Genomic DNA, 22481 nt, shown 5'->3' with positions numbered 1-22481 from the left:
TTAACGCTGGTATCACGACACATTTAGAGCACCCTTGCTCTTCCACATTTCCTTTAAGTTTCAGCTTTCCAGCTTTTTAGCTCGTGTGATGCCAGTGCACTGACAGCAGTACCCTGTCTGTTCCCTTGTTCAAACTCTGTTGGCACTCTGTGACTCTACCCCTCAGGCTGTAAATTGCTCCAGTGGCCGCTTTTTATTGCTTTTATGAAAAGTTTTCTGGCTGACACAAAGAGAAAGTGTTTGTGTCTCTGCAGGCACGCCGGAGCATTTATCTGGGCTCAGTGGGGTAACACAGACTTTGGCGTAGGTGAAAACACACAAACTGGATTTCTTTTGTGTTTTAATTTCCTTTTGTGGCTTGCGTTTGCTATTTTGTTTTCCGTATTAGCTCTTCTCTTCACTGTGGTGTTCTGACTTTGAGCTGGACCGTCCAGTTAACCATGCGATTGCGGAGTTTACGGCAAGGAATTAGAGCAGCATTACTCAGGGATTTTAGCCAAAACTGACATCAAGTGTGTCACCGGTGACTCTGCTAGTGTCAGACTGTAGCCACTGACAACAGTAGCTGTGATTTTTGTGTTGTCTGTGTGTAGCAACGAGCAGCCATTAGCAGCTAGGCCTCTGATTGCTCAGCCAAAAGAACCTTTTAACCCTCTACTGCAAGAAGAACTTGTGTAACTAAAATGTAGTTTTGCTTCATCTAAATACCCAGAGCTGCTAGGTAATATGTGGCTAACATTAGCAATCTGAGCTTCAATTAAGATTGAATTTCCCATGTAGCTAGCAATCACTCATAGCTAGAAGTGTATTTTAGCATTTACTAAAAATAATATCGCGTTACGTTTGAGCTCAATTGCTTTTCTTCAAGCTGCTTCAAGCTGTCTTTAAATGGATGTAAACATAGGTTTAAAAAGGTCTTGACCTTTTTTGGATTTCTGAAGTGTGCACAATACCTTCTATGGCTCTGTGATTGATGCTGTAATGGGGAACACACTGAAGTCCCAACCACTGCAAATATTCAAATACCACAACACCGTTTGGAGCAGCTGAGGCACTAGTTCTTGTTCCTCTTTTTTTTTGTTGTTGTTGCATAGACTGCATTCAAAGAACAAACAAATGCTTCCTGCAGTCTTTGCGTGAGAAATATGTGCACGTTGGCCTGTTTAAGGGGAACGCTTCAGTGGCCGTAAGCATGAAGTGGTGATGCACGAATACTGTGAGATGGATGTATTTGGCTTGAGATCTACCATAAGCATGCATTTTCACTCACTGTGCTGACTGCAACACAAAATACGGATGCGAGTACAGATTCTCCGCTACTTTGTTTTGGAAATTCTCATGGTCTTTACTTGCGGCAGGTGTTCGGGCAAACCCCCACGCCCGCCTTCACTGATGCCGTCTTGCGGTTTTTGTGGTGGCAGTAAACACACACCGGGGGCATTCACGGGACTATGACTAATGGCTTTCATGCTATTTTTCAGAGTAGAGGATATGTCAATCTCAGGAGACTAGTTTAAATAAAAAAAAAAATAAAAAAAAGAACAAATAAAAAACACAAGCAGTCACACCGTTGTGGAAAAATAACGCGCTGTGTTGATACTACCACCTGCGTCCTGTTTTGTCTTTGTTTTTGTGCACTCTCAGAAATAATGCTCGCCTCGCTGAAAGAAAATGGCACAGTTCTTGGATGTTGAAACCTTGTTGTTTTTTTTGCCTCACTCTCAGGGTGAAGTCTTCAGCAGCAGAGAGAAGTTGAGCTCCGTGCTCTAGTTCAACAGGGCCACTTCCTGATGATGACAGTAAACATGGGTGAGTAGCGTTTGAAAGCGAGTTGCTTTAGGCTGCACTGTGTACGTACAGAAACATGCTTGCTTACTGGGAATATACACACCTCTCGCTCTTCCTCTGGCAGGAACAGTGCAGAGAAAAACAACACATGTAAAAGCACAGTGTTAATAAAAAAAAAAAAAAAAAAAAAAAAGAGGGAAAGAAAAGACAGTTATTTTCAGATTTTGCATTGTTTTTTTTTTCTGTTGTTCCTCATTTTTAAACCTTTCCTCAGATATGAAGTCTTGATTTTGGCAACTTGAAGGTTGTAGAAGAGAAAAATAACGCCTTAAAACCTTTAACAACAGTGTGCATGTTTCCAGTGTACTGTGTTTATTTATCTCCTGCAAAATAAACTGTATAAGAATGTCTCTGAATGCACTCATGCATGCCTAAATTATGCAAAAAAAAAAAATTGCTAGCTGTGGACGCAGTGCTGTAAAAAAGTATCCGCACCCTTCCTGATTTTTTTTAGTTATTTTGCATATTTGTCACAATCGCATGTTTCAGACAAAGTAAATTTCATGTAAATAATATTAGACATGAATAAATACAACATGCAGTTAATGAAGAAATGAAATGACCATTTTATTTACTAAGGGAAATAAGTCATCCAAACCTATCTGACCCTGTGTGGAAAAAGTAATTGTCCCCACAACCTGAGGAGTGTTTGTGCCACCCTTGGCAGCAAGAACTGCAATCAAGTGTTTGCGATAACTGGAATGAAGTGTTTTACATCATAGAGGAGGAACTTTGGCCCACTATTCTTGGGTTCCTGCTTCCAGAACAAAATGCTTGGATGTGCATTAGAAGTTAGTGAGGGTGATCTCTGCCTATGCAGCTTACTAGGGCTACCCTTGGAAAAAAACCCTGATCTGGTGGTTGTCACACCACATCCTTTTTGACACACATTGAGGTCTCAAAACACATTACAGGAGGTTTTCAAATGCTATCATTATGGGGGAGAAATTAAGGTTCAGCAAAAGCATTGCAATCAAATTTGAGTCTGGACTTTGACTAGGCCACTCCAAAACCTTTATGCTGGTTTTTTATTGTTTTTTTTTTTTTATTGTTTTTTTTTGCGTCATTCAGAGGTGGACTTGCTGGTGTTTTTTGGATCATTGTCCTTCTGCATAACCCAACTTGAGCTTTAGAACACAAACTGATCGCCCGACAGTCTCGTTCAGGATTTTCTGGTAGAGAGACGAATTCATGGTTCCATCAATTACGACAAGTCGTCCAGGTCCTGACGCAGCAAAGCAGCCACAGACCATCGCACTACCATCATTATGTTTGACTGTTGGCTTGATGTTCTTTGGTCAGCAGTGTTTTTTTCCTTTGAACTCTCCCATGGAGGCCATTTTTGCCCATTGTCTTTCTTGTTGTTGAATCCTGAACTTTGACCTTAACTGATGCGAGGCTTTCAGTTCCTTAGATGTTGTTCTGAATTGTTTTATGACAACCTGGATGAGTCATTGATCTGCTCTGGGGAGTAATTTGGTAGGTTGGCCACTCACCACTGTGCCAAGTTTTCTTCATTTGTGGATAATGGCTCTCACCGTGGTTCACTGGAATCCCAAAGCCTTAGAAATGGCTTTGTAACACTTAACAGACTGACAGATGTCCATGACGTTGTTACTCAGCTGGTTCTTTAGCTCAAGATCTTTTAGCTTACTTCACTTTTGTCACACGGGTTCTTTTGGGGTTATAGGGTTTTTTTCCCCCAAAAAATGAAATCATCATTTAAAAATTTATTTTTTTTAATTTGCATTTACACATAAGTGTGACAAATATGCAAAAAATGTGGATGGGGATGAATGCTTTTCACAGCACTGCATGTTGTTGTTTCTCAACAGTAGATTCTCTGAACTCAAAGTATCAGCAGCCAGCATATGCTGTCAATTGTTTTATTTTGGACCTGCTTTCACTGTGATCCAAAATGATGATGTTTTTTTTTCCACAGATGACGGTCTCCAAAATGGATCTGGACAGCACAGAAACTCACAAGGTAAACACCCAGCCTTGATGGAGCTACAGGAATTGTATGACATACTAGGCCTGTTCTGTAAATGTATGTAATGCTTTCTGGACAAAAGAAGAAATCAGCCCCACAGTCACGTCAGTGTGTTACGTAAGGTTTTCCACCTGACATAAATGTTGCTGCATGTGGTTGTTCTTGGCATTGGGCTTGGCGTGTCCATGCATCAGTGCAACAACGCGAATGGCTGGAAGCGTTTCCTGATCCAGGTGTTATAAAGATGATTTAAGTTTTGGAAACGGGAGCAGGAATTGTGCGATGCAACCTCTACCCTCTGGCGTTATGGAATTCTCCTGTAGATTTTTTCCTGCTCTTTTAGACGGTGTGCGTCTCTTATTTTAGCGTGGCTTCGTATGAAGTCTTTCAGCTCTGTCGAGAGTTCAGTAAATAGAGCTGCAGCAAATTTCCTAGCTGATTGTGAGCTTTGAAAAAAAAAGAACTCTGAAATTCTGAATTTTGCAAAATGTACATAATGCTAAAAACTACTCCCCATATTCAACACACATTAGACTGCTATTAATAGCTCTCCTCAAATAATTGCTTAACAGATCTTTCCAGATCTGTAACAGTAGTGGTGACACGGCTAAGCCAAGCTGACGCAGGCTGAGAGAGGAATGCCACGGCCTGCAGATACTGAATGGGCATATTTGCAAACATTGTCCAGTGAAAAGCCTTTAGCACAGACCTTGTACAAACATTAATTGCACAACCACTGTTGCACACCCACCTACATTACATCAGGGTCATTATTCTTGGTGAAAGATTAACTTCTGAGGTTTAAACATTACATCCATTAGGTGTCCAATTATATCTGCCACGGTTTCGATAAACAGCGAGGTGAGAGCTGGGAAGCCCGCCTTGCTTGTTATGGCTGACTTGTGTGTGCATGTGCTTGTGTGCTTGTGTGCTTGTTGTGCGTCAGAGTGAGGACACGTTTGGCTCCAGCCGCTAATCCTGCCGGACGCCTTTGGCATGATGCGTCTCTCGGCACCAGGAAATCCCCTCAATGTCTTCATTCAGGCAGCCTGCATCTCTCACTCTCACACACACGCACACAGACGCTCTGCCTCGCTGGTCCTTAAATACTTTTGGCTTGCAGAAGTCGTATCCTCTCGTAGCTTGTTCTATTTTGTAAGCAACTTTAGGGTTTGGGGGAGTTGTCTCGCTCTACCTTCATCTCCCAGCTTCTGCTCTGCTTTCATAAAACACTCAGCTCGAGCAGCAGTTACGAGAAGACGTCTCCTTTTTATTGTCACCCATCCTGAAGCAAAGTTCTTGCTTTATTTCGTCCACTGCCACTTTCGCAGTTCCCAGAGTTAGCCCGTGACGAGACGAAAGATGCTGGGCGATGATGCAATGGGCAGCAACCGGTCGACATTGTGTAATGTTGCTCACTCTGCCCGGCTTCCTGGAATTCCCCCTTTTTCTTATGCGTGTCACATTTTGCGCAACACACAATGAGAGCAGATGGGGGGGGAGCTGAAGGTAGCCCAATTTATCAACCCTCCCCTCCTCTTCTCAAAACATTTGCAACTATTCTGGGTCACACGTTGCCATGGGGTTCCTGAAGCAGTCACTGAGGCTACTTCTGGCGGTGATGTGTGTTTGGTGTATGTGGCAGTTGCTTTCCACTGTGCTGGTGGTTAGCCTTGGCTGGCCTCAGCCTGGCAGTGGCCGTGGATCAGTTGGGAGTGATGTAATAACTTCACTTATAGGCAGCCATCAGAGCCAGCTCTGTGCACCACCACACATTTCTCACATGCTCTCACTGCCCCCACCCCTGTTCCAATGAACCCTCTCACACTCGTTTCTCCGCTATTATCCATAGGCTACAGAGAGCACAAACACACACACATATGCGCACACACACACACACACATACACATACACATGCTGGCCTCTGTTTGTTTTGTATCCTTGACTGCAAGTGCACAGGGTAGTCTGGAGCTGTAAGCCTGTAGAGGCTGGACTCAAACAGCAGATTTCACAAGAGAGAAGCAGTGCAAATGAGAAACAATGACAGAGGTAATATTTGCAAGAGTTAGATTGTGAGATTAGTATTTGGATATTTAACAGTTTACATATTTATTTATGTATTGTGACTCATTTTCTCTATTTTAACAGAATATTGTTGGATTTGAGGGATTTTGTGCAAAAATTAGCTTATTCAGCAAATTAATTGATAATGGAAAACATTATCACGAGCTGCAGCCTTGCTCTCATGTAAAATCCTGTCACTACAGAAGGAAAAATAAATATTTTTGCATGCTTAATTTATTTTTTTGTCATATTCAGAGTTTTTTCCCTTGTGAGTCAGTCAAAAAATACATGAATATCCTGATGTGGAACAACATGGTTAGCACAGCTCCGCGTTCAGAACTTAAGACAGTGATTCAGTTCCTTCCTGTTCCGAGAGGACATGCCTGGTCGAACGGTTAGTCAGCCACCGCTGCTGACAGCATACGTCATAAGTACCCGGGTCTCCTATCGTCTTCTCAGGGCAGTTTACAGCACTTTGCGTGCGTTTGTGTGATGGTGGCAGGACACATTGTGTTGTTTTACAAGGTTATTTACATAAATAGGTGTTATTTCATCTGTCTTATCTCTAGAATCTCCTTAAGGGAGAAAACTACCAGAAATGACTCAGCTGCCTCATAGTTACTGTCCTTTTCTCAAAAAATAAATAAATAAATAAATTCACCCACACAGGTATTCATAAAGTTGTTAGAACATAAAGGAATATATATTTTTGCCTGATTTCCTGTTGGATATACTGACTTTGCAGTCATTTTAGTGCTTTCAGACACTACGCGATCCAATGTGCAGTCTGGACCATGCAAGAGTACTTCTTATACTGTTGTTGTTGTTTGCTCTGTGGGCGCAGTTTTTTTTGTAGGTGGAATTTTTCTTATCAGTTGACATTATTTAGTTTCTTTTTAAGTGGAGGGACTGGACCACACAGCAAAGAAGAGAAACATGTCATTCACACTTCGCTCATGTGGCTAATTTGGAAGTGTCCGCTGAAACTTAATGCAACTAAGTGGCAGATGATGGACTAGGGGTAAACATAAGTGGATAATGAGAGAGCTGCTGGAGCAAATGAGCTCTGGTTGAAATGAAGAATACTTTAAATTCAGGTCAGTTTTGTTTACATAGCGCCTAATCACAACAACAGCTGTCTTAAGGCGCTTTAGATTATAAGGTAAAGACCCTTGACGTCCTGTGAGCAAGCAACAGTGGGAATAAAAAAAACCCCTCTCTTTTAGCGGGAAGAAACCTCTAGCAGAACCAGGCTCCGGGAGCGGCAGCCATCTTTTCAGACCAGCTAGGGCAGGGGTGTCAAACTCAAATACACAGTGGGCCAAAATTCAAAACTGGAACAAATTCGTGGACTAACTTTAATATTTATTGAAATATATTTATTCCTCCAGATATAAGAATGAATCTTTTCTTATGGACTCAAACACATTTTGCTAAAAAACTGAATATGGAACAAGCAAAGCTTAATACTAAACAATATATATATTAGCTGTATAATACCAGTAGGCCAGCTCTGATAGTAATTTGGTATGGTATGGCCCGCGGGCCAAATTTGGCCCGCAGCCTAATTACATTTGGCCCGCGGGCCAGAGTTTGACACCTATGAGCTAGGGTAAAGAGATGGAAGAAAATAGTCAAATTGAGAGAAAATAAAAAAAAAAATGAGATAAAACACACTTTTAATACATTCTTAACTCTGATATTTGGTTGATACAGACTGTGTCATCTGTTTTCACCATTAGCTTTTCCTGGCTAACATTAGCTAAAATTAGCTAGCTGCGTGTTTAGCGTCAATGAGCCCAGTTTGTGATTGAATATCTTGTCTACTTGGTTTGCATTTTAATAATATCCCACTACTGTTACCTTGTTTCATTTTAAAGGGCTGGTTGGTCGATACATCTTCCCTGTTCTCTCCCACTTGTCCAGGAGTCAGTAGGCGAGCTTCGTGCCATTGGGGTTTGTGTAGGTTTTATTGGTTAGTCTCTGTGAGCAACTACCTATGCAAATAGATACAACTGCAGCACCACAAAACCAGCATTAGTCAGTAGAGTTGGTCTGTCACGCTTCATAACTGACACTACAAGCCATAGGAGAAATAAATAGGCCCGTATATGTTGGGAAAGATAGCATGTCATTAAAGGTGCCATTAGTATTAATGGCTGTTGCTTTGTACTCATGTAATATGAACCATGAGAAAATTTACCGTACAGTAAGGTATACCAATTTGAATAAGAGTTACAGAGCGCTCGGTATGAGAGGAAAAACGAAAGGTAGTCTGACAGTGACGTGTAAACTGATGTTTATGCATGAGTGCATCCTGACCTCTGAGTGAACCTGGTGTACTGGCCTACTGTCTGAGAACAGCTGGCCACAAGAGCCGTACAGTAGGAGCAAGATCAAATGCCATCCCAGACCCCATCTGCTCCGTGTGTTACTATGACTCTAGCTTTCATTCCCTGTGGTCTTTTACACACACATATAGACATCTATTCTATTAAAGAATGCGGTTTTTCCTGCAGGTGCTGTTTGTATTGCACTGCACACACCCAGCACAGGTGTATGTGTGTGCCTGCGTGTGCATTTTTTAAAAATTATTATCATGACTAGACCTTGGATATATCTGAGAGACAGGAAGAAGCTGAGGTCAGCGACCTCTTTCTTATACTGTAATCACCCAACTCGGATTCCATTAAAGGCTTTTAATGGTAAAAGATGACCGGATGCCCTTTTTTGTGAGCACATCAAAAAAGGTGAAGTGAGGAGTAGAAAACTGAGAATTGTTGGCTTTAATACCTTAAAGGTTATTTTAATGACACAAACGGATGTGGCACTTTAGTCCCAAAATATTTCATATTGAAACGTTTTCGACTTTCTCTTTTACCGCGCAGTCGCTTTTTTATAACATTTGTAACTGAAGAAAGGCAGCCTTTATCTGAATTATGCTCCTGAAATATCTCCACTGATATATATGTATTAGACTGCTTAATAAACAAGCTGCAGGTGACCACGTCGCCCTTTTTGACAGGCGTGCATGAAGCCCATACACGTGTTCCATTATTAAAACAACTTTATCTTTTGTGGCTTTTCTATGCTTAAGTATAGCATTAAAGAATGGCCTGCATTGTTATGTTTACCCATATCATCAAAGCGAAAGACTTGAGTCACACATATCTCAGAGAAATATTAGGCAATATTTTTGTTTGTTTGTTTGTTTTATAGAGAGATAATTCTACCCTTATTAGGTATGTACCGAACATAAACTAGATTCTTCTCCATTAATGGAAACTCACACATGAAAACAGGAAGAGGCATGCCAGATGTTGCCTCACTGGCTCTTCTGAGCCGGTACAAACTAAAAACTAAGGTCATGCTAAATGTCAAAGAGCACTCGTGTGTGGCCAGTAAAGTCACCAATAAAGTGAGGTCATTTGAAACAGATAAGGTATTTCTGCTGTACTTCCTACATTTAAGCGCAGAGTGTAGCTGACACATTTCTTCTTTCTTCCTTAGACGACGAGGAGGCACTTAACTCCATCATGAAGGACTTAGCAGCCTTGGGCCGTTGTTACACCCAGCACAACAGCCACAAGCCCAAGAACCGAACCTTACTCTTCAAACAGGTACTCGTCGCATCCACATGTGCTGTTTCTCCTTTTATACATTCAAAATTGTTGAAGTGCTGATTTGAATCTATAAGAACTTTTAAAATTGGCTGTAAAATGTGTCTAAATATCAATTTTTTTGTTTTTATTTTGATTGCTCTGTTGCCTGTGTAGTATGGGAATCAGTTTGCTTAGCCATATTTTAGTTAAAGAGCTGAGCGGATTTATAATGCTGCAGTATTTCTTTGGTTTAAAGCTGCCACACATCCTGCTTAGTTACACTACTTTAACCTTATCTGTCACTCTGTTTTTACTCAATACCTCAGCCCTGCTTCCTTTTTTTATTTTATTCACTGGAGTTTGAAGGTTGTGATCTAGTTTTGGAGATGATGAAACAAAAAAGCAGCATATTCACCGCCACAGCATGGTGCAAAAGTCTCGAGCCACTCCTCATTTCTTCATATTTTGCTTCCAAGGAGCCAGTCTTTGGATATCAGCTGCTTATTAAAAAAAAACCCAAAAAAAACCACAACTCCTTTTCAGTCCAGTGCATGACACTTTTCAGAGATTTGTTGTTTGTTTGTTCAGATATTAAACGCTGACCTATGAGTCATTCAAGCATAAAAAAAACGATGCCTAAGTCGAGGGATGACATCTTAGCGAAGGACTAATTTTAAATTGTGTCTTTAAGCGCTTTGTTATTTAAAGCCTGCCACACAAACACATTATTTGTTCACATTTCTTTAGTTGAATCTATGAAAAATGTCAAAGATGATGCAGTTTGGCAGACATAAAAAAATGATATTTTTGCAGAAACAACATGATCTCTGCATGGTGTGCAGCCTGTCCTTATAATAAATAGTCTTCTCAGAACTGATGGAACATATGAAGGCAGAAGAGTAATGTCAGATCCCTTTGCAGTTGCATCAGAAAGGGCATCAAGCATAAAAACTGTCAAATCAAACATGCAAAGCTGCCTGCTGTGGTGAACCCCTGTGAATAAGTGAGCAGCTAAAAGTAGCTTCTAGATTTTGATACTCTGTGCAGTGTTATCTGGAAAGCATCTGATTCTCAACAGCCAGGGAAGTGCCTAGAGGGGGACCCGGGGAGGCCTGAGCACTGCTAATCTTACAATACCCAACACTGTTGGGTTAGAGCATGGCCAGGATCACTAGTAATGTAGTTGAGTATATTTACATGTTAGTACATGTTTAATATACGTGCACTTAATTGAAATATTTCTATTTCATGTCACTTTCTGTTTTTACTCTTTAATTCCATTAACCCTTTACAGCTGATCGGAGCGGGCACGCTCTGTTTTGCGTAACTATTTTTAAATCCCAGTAGCACTGCAACCACGTAAGCTAGCGCAAAAATTTTTTTTGCATATGAAACCGGAGGAGTTGTACTTACATCTTATGCCATCAGCTTGTCCTAGGTCACGGTTTCCTTCCACATAAAGCTTTGCAAAAACTGCATAAAAAGCGCTTGCAGGAACAAAAACATAATATTCCAGAAACACGCTGTGCCGGTCCGATCAGCTGTTCATAACACTTCCTACGTTGGAATAGACGTCAGCGCGAACTTTTGCATTTCCGCCATTACCTGCCCGAAACCGGAAGTGACGTCATTTTCCCGGAAATGTAGTCTTTTTTACTATCAGGCCCTCAGAGCCTATACTCGTCTTTTTAAAAGTTATCTTTGACTTTATGACTTTCTGTGTCGTTTTTGGGATGCTTAGGACTCATATTGCACTGCTGGAAATAGTTTATTTTGATGCATATGCTGCTTTTTTGCAAATTTGCAGTATAATATTTATTTTCGTTTTTCCTGCAGTGTATAAAAATTGGTGTATTTCAAAAATAAAACTATGAAGACACTCAAAATAAATTTCCTGTGGTGGGAAACTATTTTGTGCAACTTTTTTGTATTTACAGTTTTGAGGGATAAGCCTCTTAAATTTCTCTAACTAGAAATATATGTTAAAAAAGCAAAAACGATTTTCAATTTTTTTTGTAGTTTATTGCACTTTTTTGCAATTTATGTAATTACTATGCACTTAATGAATACATATTATTAAAATCTGGGCTATAATGGTTGTATTGATGTATAGCAACTTGAAATGCTCCCAAAAATGGCTCCACAGCAGGTAAAAATATAATATAAGCTCTGGCGGACTTGGTTCTATGGTAGGTCTTAAAGGGTTAATTTCACTGTTAATTTTTCACAGTTTTTATTATTTTTCTAGTCTGATTTCTTCTGGCCCCTCCCTTCTTTGTTCTTAGTTAAAAGCATACCTGGATAGAAAAAACACACAACAAATAAGAGTCATGGATTGGCCTCCCCAGAGCCTATACGTCAACATTATTGAAGCACTGTGGGATGATATTGAGAGAGGCAGCAAACATCCAAACAAGAGCTTTAAATGTCCTTCAAGAAGCCTGGAGAACTATTCCTGAAAACTACTTCAAGAAATTATATCAAAACTTGACTAAGAGAGTTCAGGCTGTGTTGAAGAATAAATGAGGTCGTACCAAATATTGATTTTTAAGCCCATTAGAAATGTATAAACTCTTATTTTTGCCTCATATAATATATTTCCATATATGCTGACATGTGAATAATGAAATTGCTGGACTAATCACGTTTTCCTAGCAGAACAAAAAGAAAGGAGGTTTGGCTCAAGACTTTGTCTTTGTCTTTCAAGCGTCTTACAGACACCGTCCGTCAGATTGACAAAATCCTTTCTTGATGCTTGGTGGGCTTTTTATATATCTATCTATCTCTCTATCTCTCTATCTATATATATCTATATAGAGATAGAGATAGTATTCCGTATTGGAGTATTCCATTCCAATAGTTTCCGGTATTATGTACATTTATGGCAGTTTAGAAACTAAACCAACACATTTTGGACAGCTTATCGTTCCCTTCAGTCACCTTGTGCCTCTCTGAAGTCGTTTCCTCGTGTATCTTTGCGTGTCTGTGGAATGATAATTGGCGAATCCTCTTAAAGCAGCAATGTTTATGATGAGACATAAACAAACAGCGAGGAGCAGAGAGGGTTTCCGGCCGTCACGGTGCTGCTTTCCTCTGCGAGTTGTTGGGGTAAACCCTTACGTTTTTTCTTCCGCACCGATGTGATGACAGCGTTAGTGTAACACCGTTACCTCATGCAGACATGCAGGCTCCTCCAGATTCCTGCTCCCATTGGCAATGACTACGAATAGAAAACAAAGATTTGTCGGGCCATCGTCAGTGTTGAAGGATAATGTTGTCTTTGTGCTGTAGAACAAAATCCGCAGCAAATCCAGCAACGTGGACATAAAACATGTATCATCATAATGCTTTTTGTCACCTCAATTCCTGGTCCAGCTTATCGTTTTCATTTATTAGGCAGGCCAAATCCCACAGACAACTATGAATCATTTTAACTTTCCACTTCCATAACTCCCCTCTGTTGTTATTTTTCCTCTCAACAGGATTTAAGAGTCAAGCTGGAGCATGAGAGAGAAAAACGGTATGTTTGAACCTCTGTATTGTTTTTTCTGCTCTTCTGTCCAAGCCTTTACTCTGTGCTTTGGATCTTTTTTGTGTGTTATGCTTTGCCATGCCTGGGACTTTGTGTCTAGAGGAAATCACAGTTACATGCCAGAGGAGCATAAAGAGAGGGAAAATTTCTACTTTGACATTTAGCCGAGGCCTTATGTTTCAGGCTCGGATGGGCTGTTTAAGAGGGAGGAGAGGGGGGAAAAAAGAGAAGAGGGTCAGAGAGAGAGGGAGATCAAAAAGATGCAGCGAGAGCCAAACGTTTGAGTACAATGCGCAGACTTCCAGGCACACCCCAAATTAATGCTTCATCTTGCGCGTTTTCTCCTGCTTTCCCTCCACATTTTTCAGTCACGAGACATTTGTACTCGCTCACACGGCCAGCTTTTCACTTACTCAAGAGGCAGAGCTGGTTACTCAAACTGTTTGGAGACAGTCTAGCAAGCAGTTTTTTGTTTTTTTTGCCTCATAGTTTGTTTACCCAATGGGATGTTTAAAAAAGAGAGAGAGAGAATTTCTGACACTTAACTTGGTGTTGGTCTTCATTTTGTCCGCACTGGGATCCCAGCTCTGTCATGCCACGCACGGATGCTAAGTTGGGTCTCGCAGCTCTGGAGGAGGTCCACTGGTTCCACTGGCAGACTCTGACACTCTAAAACAGGGGTCCCCAATCCCAGTCCACGAGGGCTGGTGTCCCTGCAGGTTTTAGATGTGTTCTTGATCCATCACAGCTGATTTAAATGGATAAATTACCGTCTCAACTGTCTTGAAGTTCTCCAGAAGCCTGGTAATGAACTAATCATGTGATTCAGGTGTGTTGACATCTAAAACCTGCAGGGACACCGGCCCTCGTGGACTGGGATTCTGGACCCCTGGTCTAAAACTTTACTCAGGAGCCCGCAGAGACTGAACTGAAGTGACAAACACGATATGTTCTGTTAACACTGGAGGGAAACTGACCAGAACCTACCGCAATAATTGCCTCGATTCATCAGAATATAGACGAGGGGAACGGGCATCGGTTCAGCGATACTGTGATAAGAAAGCCACAGGCTCAGAGGAGTGGGAAAGAGAAGGAAAGCGGCGTGCTCGGCCAGCAGAGCACTGCTTCACACTGGGCCTTTTCACTTTTTCACAGCCCTAATTGGCTACTGCTGAGGAAGAGACGAGTTTTTCATGTTCCTGTCTCTGTGTTTCTGCGCCCCCCCCCCCCCCTCCGCCTCGTCTCGCAGTCTTCCCTTTCTCACGAGCTCCCTTCACTCCACACTGCTCTCTCAGAAAAGACAGCCAACAGCTCACTTTAGAAGATGCCATTCATAGACTTGAAAGGAAAATCTCTTTTTTATTTAATGATTTTTTTCTTTCATCCGCTTTGTCGATTCACACCCTCGTCGACCTCTTTCCAGAACAGAAAAGGATCGAAATCACATTAAAACCTGTGTAACTTAAATATTTATTTAACGCAGCTTTAATCAATATTTCTGTATATTAACAGGGGATCGGGTAACTCGAGGTATGCGACAGTGAAAAGGGTCACTCGGAGAGACAAACCCTCTGAGAATTATTAACAGGCTACAGTCAACACCAGCTCTGCAGAGCATTGCAGGATCTTTCAGCTCACTGTTTTGGTTTTCCACATCAGGTGGTCTTAAAAGCATGACTCGATGAAAGCTAATGTTGCGTTTATGACTAATAGCTGTGGGTTTTTTATTTAAATAAAATAAAAAAGCAGTTTTGCGATTGTGAACTGATTATTTAAAGTAGGGATGTCAAAGTCATTTTACATTGTAATTCATGTACATCCTACTTTGATTTTAAGAGGGCGGGATCAATGAAACAAAGTGATAAAACTGTCTCTGGAGTCACTGTAAAAAAAAATATATAAAAGCTGTAAATATTTTTTTTTCATTTAATTGCTACTTAATTATTGTGGTGTAATATGAATTGCAGTAGGAGATTTGTATTATAAGAGTAGGTGTAAAACTGTTAAAAGTTCTTATATTCCAGAAGGACGGATTGAAGTCTCTTTTTGGAACGATTGTGGCCCTCGGGCCTCATGTTGAATACCCCTGGTTTAGAGTTAGCAAAACCTTTTTTTCCTTAGTTTAAGCCTCTAAACGGGGCTTAAACTGCAAATACTCTCAGCTAAGTAAGAAAGCAAAGCCTAAAAAAAAATATAACCCTCATAAAAAATTCAGTGAATGGAAACTGAACTGCATTTCTTCGATCTCGATCTAAAATCTCTTTCAGCACAGACCCTACGAGCCGGCTTATTAGATTAGAAGAAGAAAGAAAATAATCTGAACTTCCTTTCATACTCGAGCAGCTACTATCAAGACGATCTGACTGCACAGATCTAATCCCAGGCTGTGCGGTGAATAGCATTATATTTGAGGGTCCTCTACCTAACTCGAGGTATCAGGAGTCCCTGAGTCAGGATGATCGTGTTGTCCGTCCACAGTGGAATCGGATTCGATGGTCTCTCTCTCTCTTTTCATTGGCAAGCACTGGAGGTTTGGGGCAGGAAATAAGAGCTGTAGAGCGACTCGCTCTCCCCCCTACCTCAAGGTCTACAGCCAGAGAGAGAGAGCGGGAACAGAGCCAAACCTTTTTTTTTTCTCTTAGTGTTTATATTATTGTGATTTTTTTTTCTTTTTTTTTTCTCCACGAGACAAAAGGGAAAGAGAGTGCGCTGGGACGTGTGAAAGCATTCTTCCAACTCTGCAAACCTCTGCGACTGAGTGTGTCCGCATGCAGAGGAAGAAAAGCCATATCTTTTGGAGCCGCATCCTTGTACAAGCCCCCCAAACCCCCGTCCCCACATCCCTCCAGCTCTTTATCGCACACATCATCACCAAATCTAAACAGAGACGAGGAGTGTTTAGCTGTGCCGCCGCTTGCCTCTGATCTGCAGCCTCCCCCCTTTTCCCAGAATTTATCCAAATGAGGGAACCAATGAGCGGTCATTAAGATAGGCAAAGCTTTGGCCTCTGATGAGGAAGTGATGGGATAAAAACGACTCCCTTTTATCAGGATACTATAAAGAGATAGTAGCGCTGCAGATTCTTCAGAAGCAGAGAGTGAGGTGGGGGTAGATGGTGGTGTTGGGGGGAGGACAGGACAGGAGTCTCTCTGCTTCTCTCTCTGCTTTATTTTCTCAGGCTGCCCCCCCCTTTATTTTCTCTCACAGACGTCTGTAAATATCTCCATGTCTCTGTATCTTTCACTCTGTCACTCTTTAAAAGACGAGGGAAAGACACACATCCTGCTGCTTTTGCTGCCGCTCCAGATTTTTCCCCCCCTTTCCTCTCAGGAAGTTTCCCATCTGCCTTTGTGCTGGCTTAGCGGAGAGGCCCAATGGTGTTGAAACAGTGGCCGATGCACACACTGATTGGGAAGCACACTCATGCATGTAAAGTTTTACAAACACACATGCGTCTCATATACACACTCACAACAAGACTTTTGCTGATAAGGTCGGTCTCGGACGGGAATACACGTAAGCATACAGTAGATAAGCACAGACATGCAAGTGGAGAGTATGTCTGCACTTTCTGTTTTCACTGCACTGATTAATGCCCTCTTAGCATCTCGGTGGCTCGGCTCACTCCTCTCCTCGACCCTGCTGACCCCCCGTCCGTTTATCTTCTGTTTCCCGCTGCTGTAAAGTAAATGAAAACGGGTTCTTAGAGATTTATCAGGTGCAAGCTAATGCTACAAACCAGTAGCCAGCAGGCTGTCAGCTCAGCTGCAGCCAGACACAACATGACCGTCTTTCTCCCACCTCTGACCCGGCTGGCCTTCTCCTTTTTCCAGAATCATCCTGTTTCAGAGGCCGCTGAAGATCAAAGAGCTGCTGCAGAAAGTGACCGAGGCCTTTGGCCAGCAGATGGACATGTTCTTCATGGAGAAAGAGGTAAGAGAATGACTCGTGTAGCTGGCGTGTTACAGTTTTATCTGTTGTTTTTCGTGACAATCCTCCAGTATGCACTGCAGTACGCGTGTCCTCGAAGTGGCGTTACGTTTGTTTTCTCAAGCTGTCAAGATCCAAGAAAAGCTTTGTTTATTTACATGTTTTTTGTTTTTTATTGTGAAACCCTTGATGTCATACATGTGCTGCTGCATTCACGTGCTCTTGTTGCTGAACAATAGAGAATTGAAGCTCATGTGCTGTGTGCTTTCTTGTCCTATCAGCTGCTGCTGCCCCTGAAGACGCAGGAGGACCTGGATCAGGCGGTGCTGACGCTGGGCTGCAGTTCGGGGACCAATGGGCTGCTCAGGATACTGCTAAAGACTCCTAAAAACAACCATGTGAGTTTTTAAGATGCTCACTTTTGTGCAGTTAGTGGGAACAAAGGTGAATGAAGTAATCCTTTTTAGTTTTTTGTTTTTTTTTGCAAAATGAGGAAACAAATTGCTTCCACACACGGTGATGTAACTGAACAATGAGGTAATGCTGTCCTCCCTTCCTCTGCTGAGCCGATTCCCTTTTTTCACTCTCTCCTACTTCCTGTGTTTCCAGTACCTACAGGTGAACAGCAGGGACAAACAGAGCGAGATGAAGTCATCGAGGTCACTGGGAGATTTGAAGGGCTCCTTGCTAAAGGGCTCAGAGAGGGTGCGCAAACACTCAACAGGTGAGCTTCCATGTTTTAAAAAAAAGTGTTTTTATGCTGTTTTTATTAGTTGTTAAATGTGAGAGGAGGCAGAAAAGCACTCTGCTGATGCAAAGGTTTCTCAGTCATGTGCTAAAGCCTCAAGGATGACGTATCAGTGTCACCTGACGATGCAGACGGCCGTCAAAGTCGCAGGAATGTTAATGGAAAAGATGGGGCGCATGCTTTATCGGAGTAGAAAATGCAAACCGGAGGTGAAAGCAGCCAAGGACTTGTCATGTCAAAGCAAGGACAAACTCCTGCACTCATGCTAAGCAACTGTCTGGCCGCTGTCTTTGGCCTGTTAGCTTTTTGTCATGTTAACTGTGACCATACTTGGATGTAATATGTATAAATATATAGTAGCTTTAGTATTCAAAGCACATGCATGAGAGCAGTTTCTGTCTTCTCATCTAAAACTGTGCACAAAAAAAAAACCTTTTCTTGTCACGTCACACTTTGTAGTCCCCCCCCTCCTCGTCCCCAGGCATGTTTGGTTTATTTTAATATCAGCTCTGTCCAGAAAGGTCAGCGTCTCGGTCGTATCTCGGCCTCAGACACGCTCAGAATCAAACCGGTGCTCGCTCCTGCCATCACGTTTGCATCTTTGCATAGCAGCTGTGATCGCTCTTGCGAGCCTATCTTCGTCATGTGGCCGCAAGCGCATAAATCGTCCAGAATTATCGGCCCTCCATCAGTTTTTCTCCCTGCCAGCGAGGCACGAGTGCGAGACGAGGCGAGCGGGCCGAGATAGGAGCGCGGGGAGTAGCGGCAGATGAGAGGTGACGGGAGAACGGTCACGGTGTACGGCTGAGTGAAGACGAGATGTGAACCCGGGTACCTCGATGACGTATGGGAGCAGACTGTGGCGTCAGGGGGAAAGAGGCAGAAAAGCTGAACAGTCGAGACAAAGCGGTTGTAATTTGCAGCCTTCAGTCAAACAACAAGACTTTGATCGTATTTCCAACGCTTCTATTCGTCTTAGTGCCTTTTAGCCTCTCTGCGCTGTTTCAGTATTCCTGTCAGCCCAGTCTGCGATAGTTTCAGTAGATCTTTTTACCGTGACAAGGACGAGCGCTCAGTCTCCGCCGCAGCTCAGCCAGGAGAGCATTCGTCACAGTAATTGAGGTTAGAGGTGGCGGCAGTGTAGTTTAGTAAATCATTTCTCGCAGTCCTGGCACTGCTGAACTCGTACCCATGAATAACACTGTGACGCCGTTTTCTCCCCTCTGTCCCTCGTTCCCATCTCTTCATCTTCCCGCACTCCCTCCACTTCTCAATTTCTCCTCTCGCTCTCATTTACCTCCCCCCTTCCACCTTTTGCATTACTCATCCGCTCAACTTTAATTGTTTCATTCCCCTCTCTTTTATTGGCCGCCCCTGGTGCTTCTTTTCGTCACTTTCAGGTTCCCTCCACACAGGTCGGACGTCCCCGCCGCCAGGCAGCGTCCCTGAGGAGCAGCAGCAGATCGCCCGCCAGGGCTCCTACACCAGCATCCACAGTGAAGGGGAGTTCATCCCAGAAAACCCAGACCAAAGTGTAAGAGTCCATCAGCCGAATAAATGCTTTATGCATTGTTGCTTCTTGAAAAAGTTTGAATAGACTTCAGAAAAAAGATCTTTTTGATGTCTTTGGCAGGTTGACATTTATTCAACCAAATGTAGTTAATTTATTGTAGTTAATGCACTGAAATGGCCAATATTGGCTGTTTTCATAGATTCTTTTCCCATATAATATTTTGAGTTCTTGACTGGAAGGCTGAACTCTTGGGCAGAACTGTGTTTTTGTCGAGATTTAATCGTCTGAACAGTCTTCGGTGATTCATTGTTTACTCTGCTCGTATACTGGATTGCCCTGTATTGTTAGCAGCAGCAGAAGTACTAGCACTAATTTGATTTTACAAGGCTATATAGCCACATATAACATTTCTGTGCAGTATTTAAAGAGGATGTCAGACATTATTCAAACCCCTTCAAATTCTTAAGACGTGAGACAGTAACAAGCACAACTCCACCCGCACTGCTTGGTATGCTCTCTCCTGTATGATTGCATGCTCCGTGACCCTCGGTCTCCTTGTGTTATTGTATCTGTCAGATGTTGGATCCCTTTGGGAGTGCAGACAACTCGCTGTCGAGCAGCTGTCAGTCAATAGATCAAGCACTGGACAGGTGAGTCATCATGGAGCGGGTGATTTATAGCCCTCGTCGTTGTGGATTTATACAGTGGCTACTCAAGAACGTGCACTGTTTTCAGCCGATATAGCTGATAGCAGGCTTGAATTCTTTCTTCTTCTTTAATTTTTTTTGTTTGTTTTAAACCAGTGTGCTCAAAGTTTACTGCAGCTTTTTTTTTTCTCATGTGGTTTGTCATCCATGTGCATTACTAGAGTCATACATTTAAGAAAATGCATGACTAGTCATGCACATTGGGGAGTCTGTGTGATAAAGGTTATTTTCTGTAGCAGCACTAAACATATTGTTACGATAAACACCTCATTTGTGGGTTATGTGTTGATGTCAGAGGCTTAAAAGTGTTCCCCAGATGTCTGCAGAAAGTCGGTAGATTCTTTAAGTTCCTGCTGTTCCCTAAACGTCTTAAGTTCAGGCTATCAGTAGGAGCTGCAATTTATTGATGTTGCCTAAATGGCTCACATGCTGGTGATTGGTGTGATCAGCTGTTAAGTAGATGGGACGAGGTTGTCAGCCACACATAAACTGACAGATACGGATTCCTTCATTAATCTGTAATATATATATATGTGTACACGTCCTTGTGAGACATGGTTTGTATCACAGAGTGCTTGTGTACACACTTGGATGTGAGCGCCTGTGTTGCAACAGCTTTTAGCAAAGTTTGTAAATGTGCTAAAGACCAGCGTAGCTTCCCTGCGACCCTTCCTCCGCTTGTCTGTGTGGAAAAGGAATCGGGTCACTTTGCTGTTGCCATAGCGACAGAACTCTTATCTGGACGCCTGGATTCCTCCGTTATCACGAGAGAGAGTGCGTGAGAGACAGACAGAAACAGAGACTGAGTGGGAGATGTGAGAGAGTGAGCAAGCAACATGCTGGAAAAACTGAGCCAGAAAATGAAAAGTGGCGAAAGAGTGAGAGTAGAGTGGGAAAGGCTGAGGAGAGAAAAGAGTGAATTTGAATCAAAGGGAGAATAAAAGCGAGCAAGCGTGGAGCTGACAGAGAGAGAGCAGGACGGAAACAGTTCTACCTGCACGAGGCTTATCAGGGCTCCAGGCTGCAGAACAATGGCAGGAAACGAGTGCATGGAACTTTTCCCTGCGAACGGGCATGCGTGCCCCTTATCCAGGGGTCTCGTGGCCCCGCGCCGCCCTGCGGTCAACAGAGACGTCACTCTCTGTCGGTTCGTCGGGACGGGGCTTGTTGGAAATGTCCAGGGAGGGAGAGAGGTTGGATGCACATACAGACATTTAGTGACATATGTTATATTGCTGCTAGTTCAGTGGCGAGCAGTTTGACTTTGTGAGTCCACAAATCTTCCTAGAGCTCAACTTTTCAAATTTTGCCACTTTGTTGTTTTACATCAGCTGTGAGTGACAGGAAGATAGTTTGAATACTAAAGCCATTCCCTGCGTTTTGTGCCGCTTTGCAGTCGAGCCCCATTCTGATGTATCAGGCCAGCAGCTGTAGCCAGACTTTGTTTGAAGATAAGGGGAAATTAGCAACTAAAAGAGCAAAAAAATTTTCAACTTTCCCTTCATGCTTTCTGTCATTTCAGCCCTCCTTACTCACAGAACACCCGTGACAATAATTACCTGAACCTTAACTTCGAATACAAAGGTAAGAGGGGACAAATCTTGCAGCAGTTTCTCTCCAATTCTAAAAATGTCTTTTTCTCAGCCCCCAGCTGCCAAACAAAGAGAGGTATAAAAAGCGTGTTCGTTATTTGGAGGCTTTGTCTGTTCTTACTTTTTGCTGTGGTTCTTATAGCTCCACATTCAGTTTTACAGGAGAGGCTCTTGCTTATCTAGAGTGTTTCCCCTTGAAGAGAATGCTAATGAAAGTGGAGATTATATTATTTTAGGGCTGTATCTGTAAAATGAACAATGGGTTGTGGTGAATCTCGGCTGTGTTTCTTAAGTTTGATGAGGCGGTGAAGTAAGATAGTACTGCGTCTCTTCCTTTGCTATCTTCCATACACTCCCCCTGTACAGACCCCTTTATTCACTGCCTTTTTCTGTTTTACCTCATCCCATCTTAATAGATGTTGCTGCCCTGCCGCAGCATGATCACTTCCCCTCTCTTCTCAATGGCCCCCTGCTCATCTCGTCTCTGTCCCTGGGGTCCCGGTCTGTCCTCTTTTCCTTCAGAAGGCAGATCAAATGAAGCAGGATGAGAGATAAAGCCAAACTAGCCTCCGTGAACAGAGAAGCTGCATTGGCTCTCTCAATCTGGCCATTTCTCTTTCCCCTTTCAGCTCCCCCCATGCTGTAAATGAAAAAAAGAGAGTTCTGCACATTGTCTGTGCCGATGAGGGAACGTCATACTGTAGCTGCAGCAGAACTTGAAGACCCACTTGGGTACACAAGCACGTGCTTGCACACACACGCACCACCCTCCCAGATGTAAAGCTGTGTGGCCCTTCTGCTGAGGGCTACAGTATTTGTTTACCATTCCCTGTGAGTAGATTTTTCCTCTCCATCCCACTCTGCCAAACACAAAAAATAACTCCGGTATCCATGGGATACAGCCACAAAAACAGCATGAGGGGAGGCAGTCATCTGACAGAACAGCTGCTTT

The 22481-nt window shown here is 42.7% G+C and overlaps 1 protein-coding gene across 2 annotated transcripts in view; it reads left to right on the top strand.

Moving 5' to 3' along the window:
• map3k22 (mitogen-activated protein kinase kinase kinase 22) overlaps positions 1 to 22481 on the top strand; it is a 41230-nt gene that overhangs the window by 10668 nt on the left and 8081 nt on the right. The window contains exons 2-11 of one of the 2 annotated variants that reach the window (XM_085287084.1): positions 1726 to 1809; positions 3791 to 3835; positions 9416 to 9525; positions 12990 to 13027; positions 16873 to 16972; positions 17251 to 17367; positions 17579 to 17693; positions 19133 to 19251; positions 19807 to 19880; positions 21460 to 21521. In XM_085287084.1, coding sequence (XP_085143210.1) covers positions 1791 to 1809; positions 3791 to 3835; positions 9416 to 9525; positions 12990 to 13027; positions 16873 to 16972; positions 17251 to 17367; positions 17579 to 17693; positions 19133 to 19251; positions 19807 to 19880; positions 21460 to 21521 — 799 coding nt within the window. In that variant the 5' untranslated portion in view covers positions 1726 to 1790. Of the gene's footprint in view, positions 1 to 1725; positions 1810 to 3790; positions 3836 to 9415; positions 9526 to 12989; positions 13028 to 16872; positions 16973 to 17250; positions 17368 to 17578; positions 17694 to 19117; positions 19252 to 19806; positions 19881 to 21459; positions 21522 to 22481 lie in introns of both variants that reach the window. The other variant, XM_085287083.1, reaches the window with a different exon arrangement.

Source organism: Mchenga conophoros, linkage group LG9, assembly GCF_057382185.1.
Source record: "Mchenga conophoros isolate Kocher_MC1m ecotype Shallow Benthic linkage group LG9, M_conophoros_male_GT1.1, whole genome shotgun sequence".
Lineage (NCBI taxonomy): Eukaryota > Metazoa > Chordata > Actinopteri > Cichliformes > Cichlidae > Mchenga > Mchenga conophoros.
Note: the sequence above shows the minus strand (reverse complement) of the source record. Positions and strands in the feature narration are given on the sequence as shown.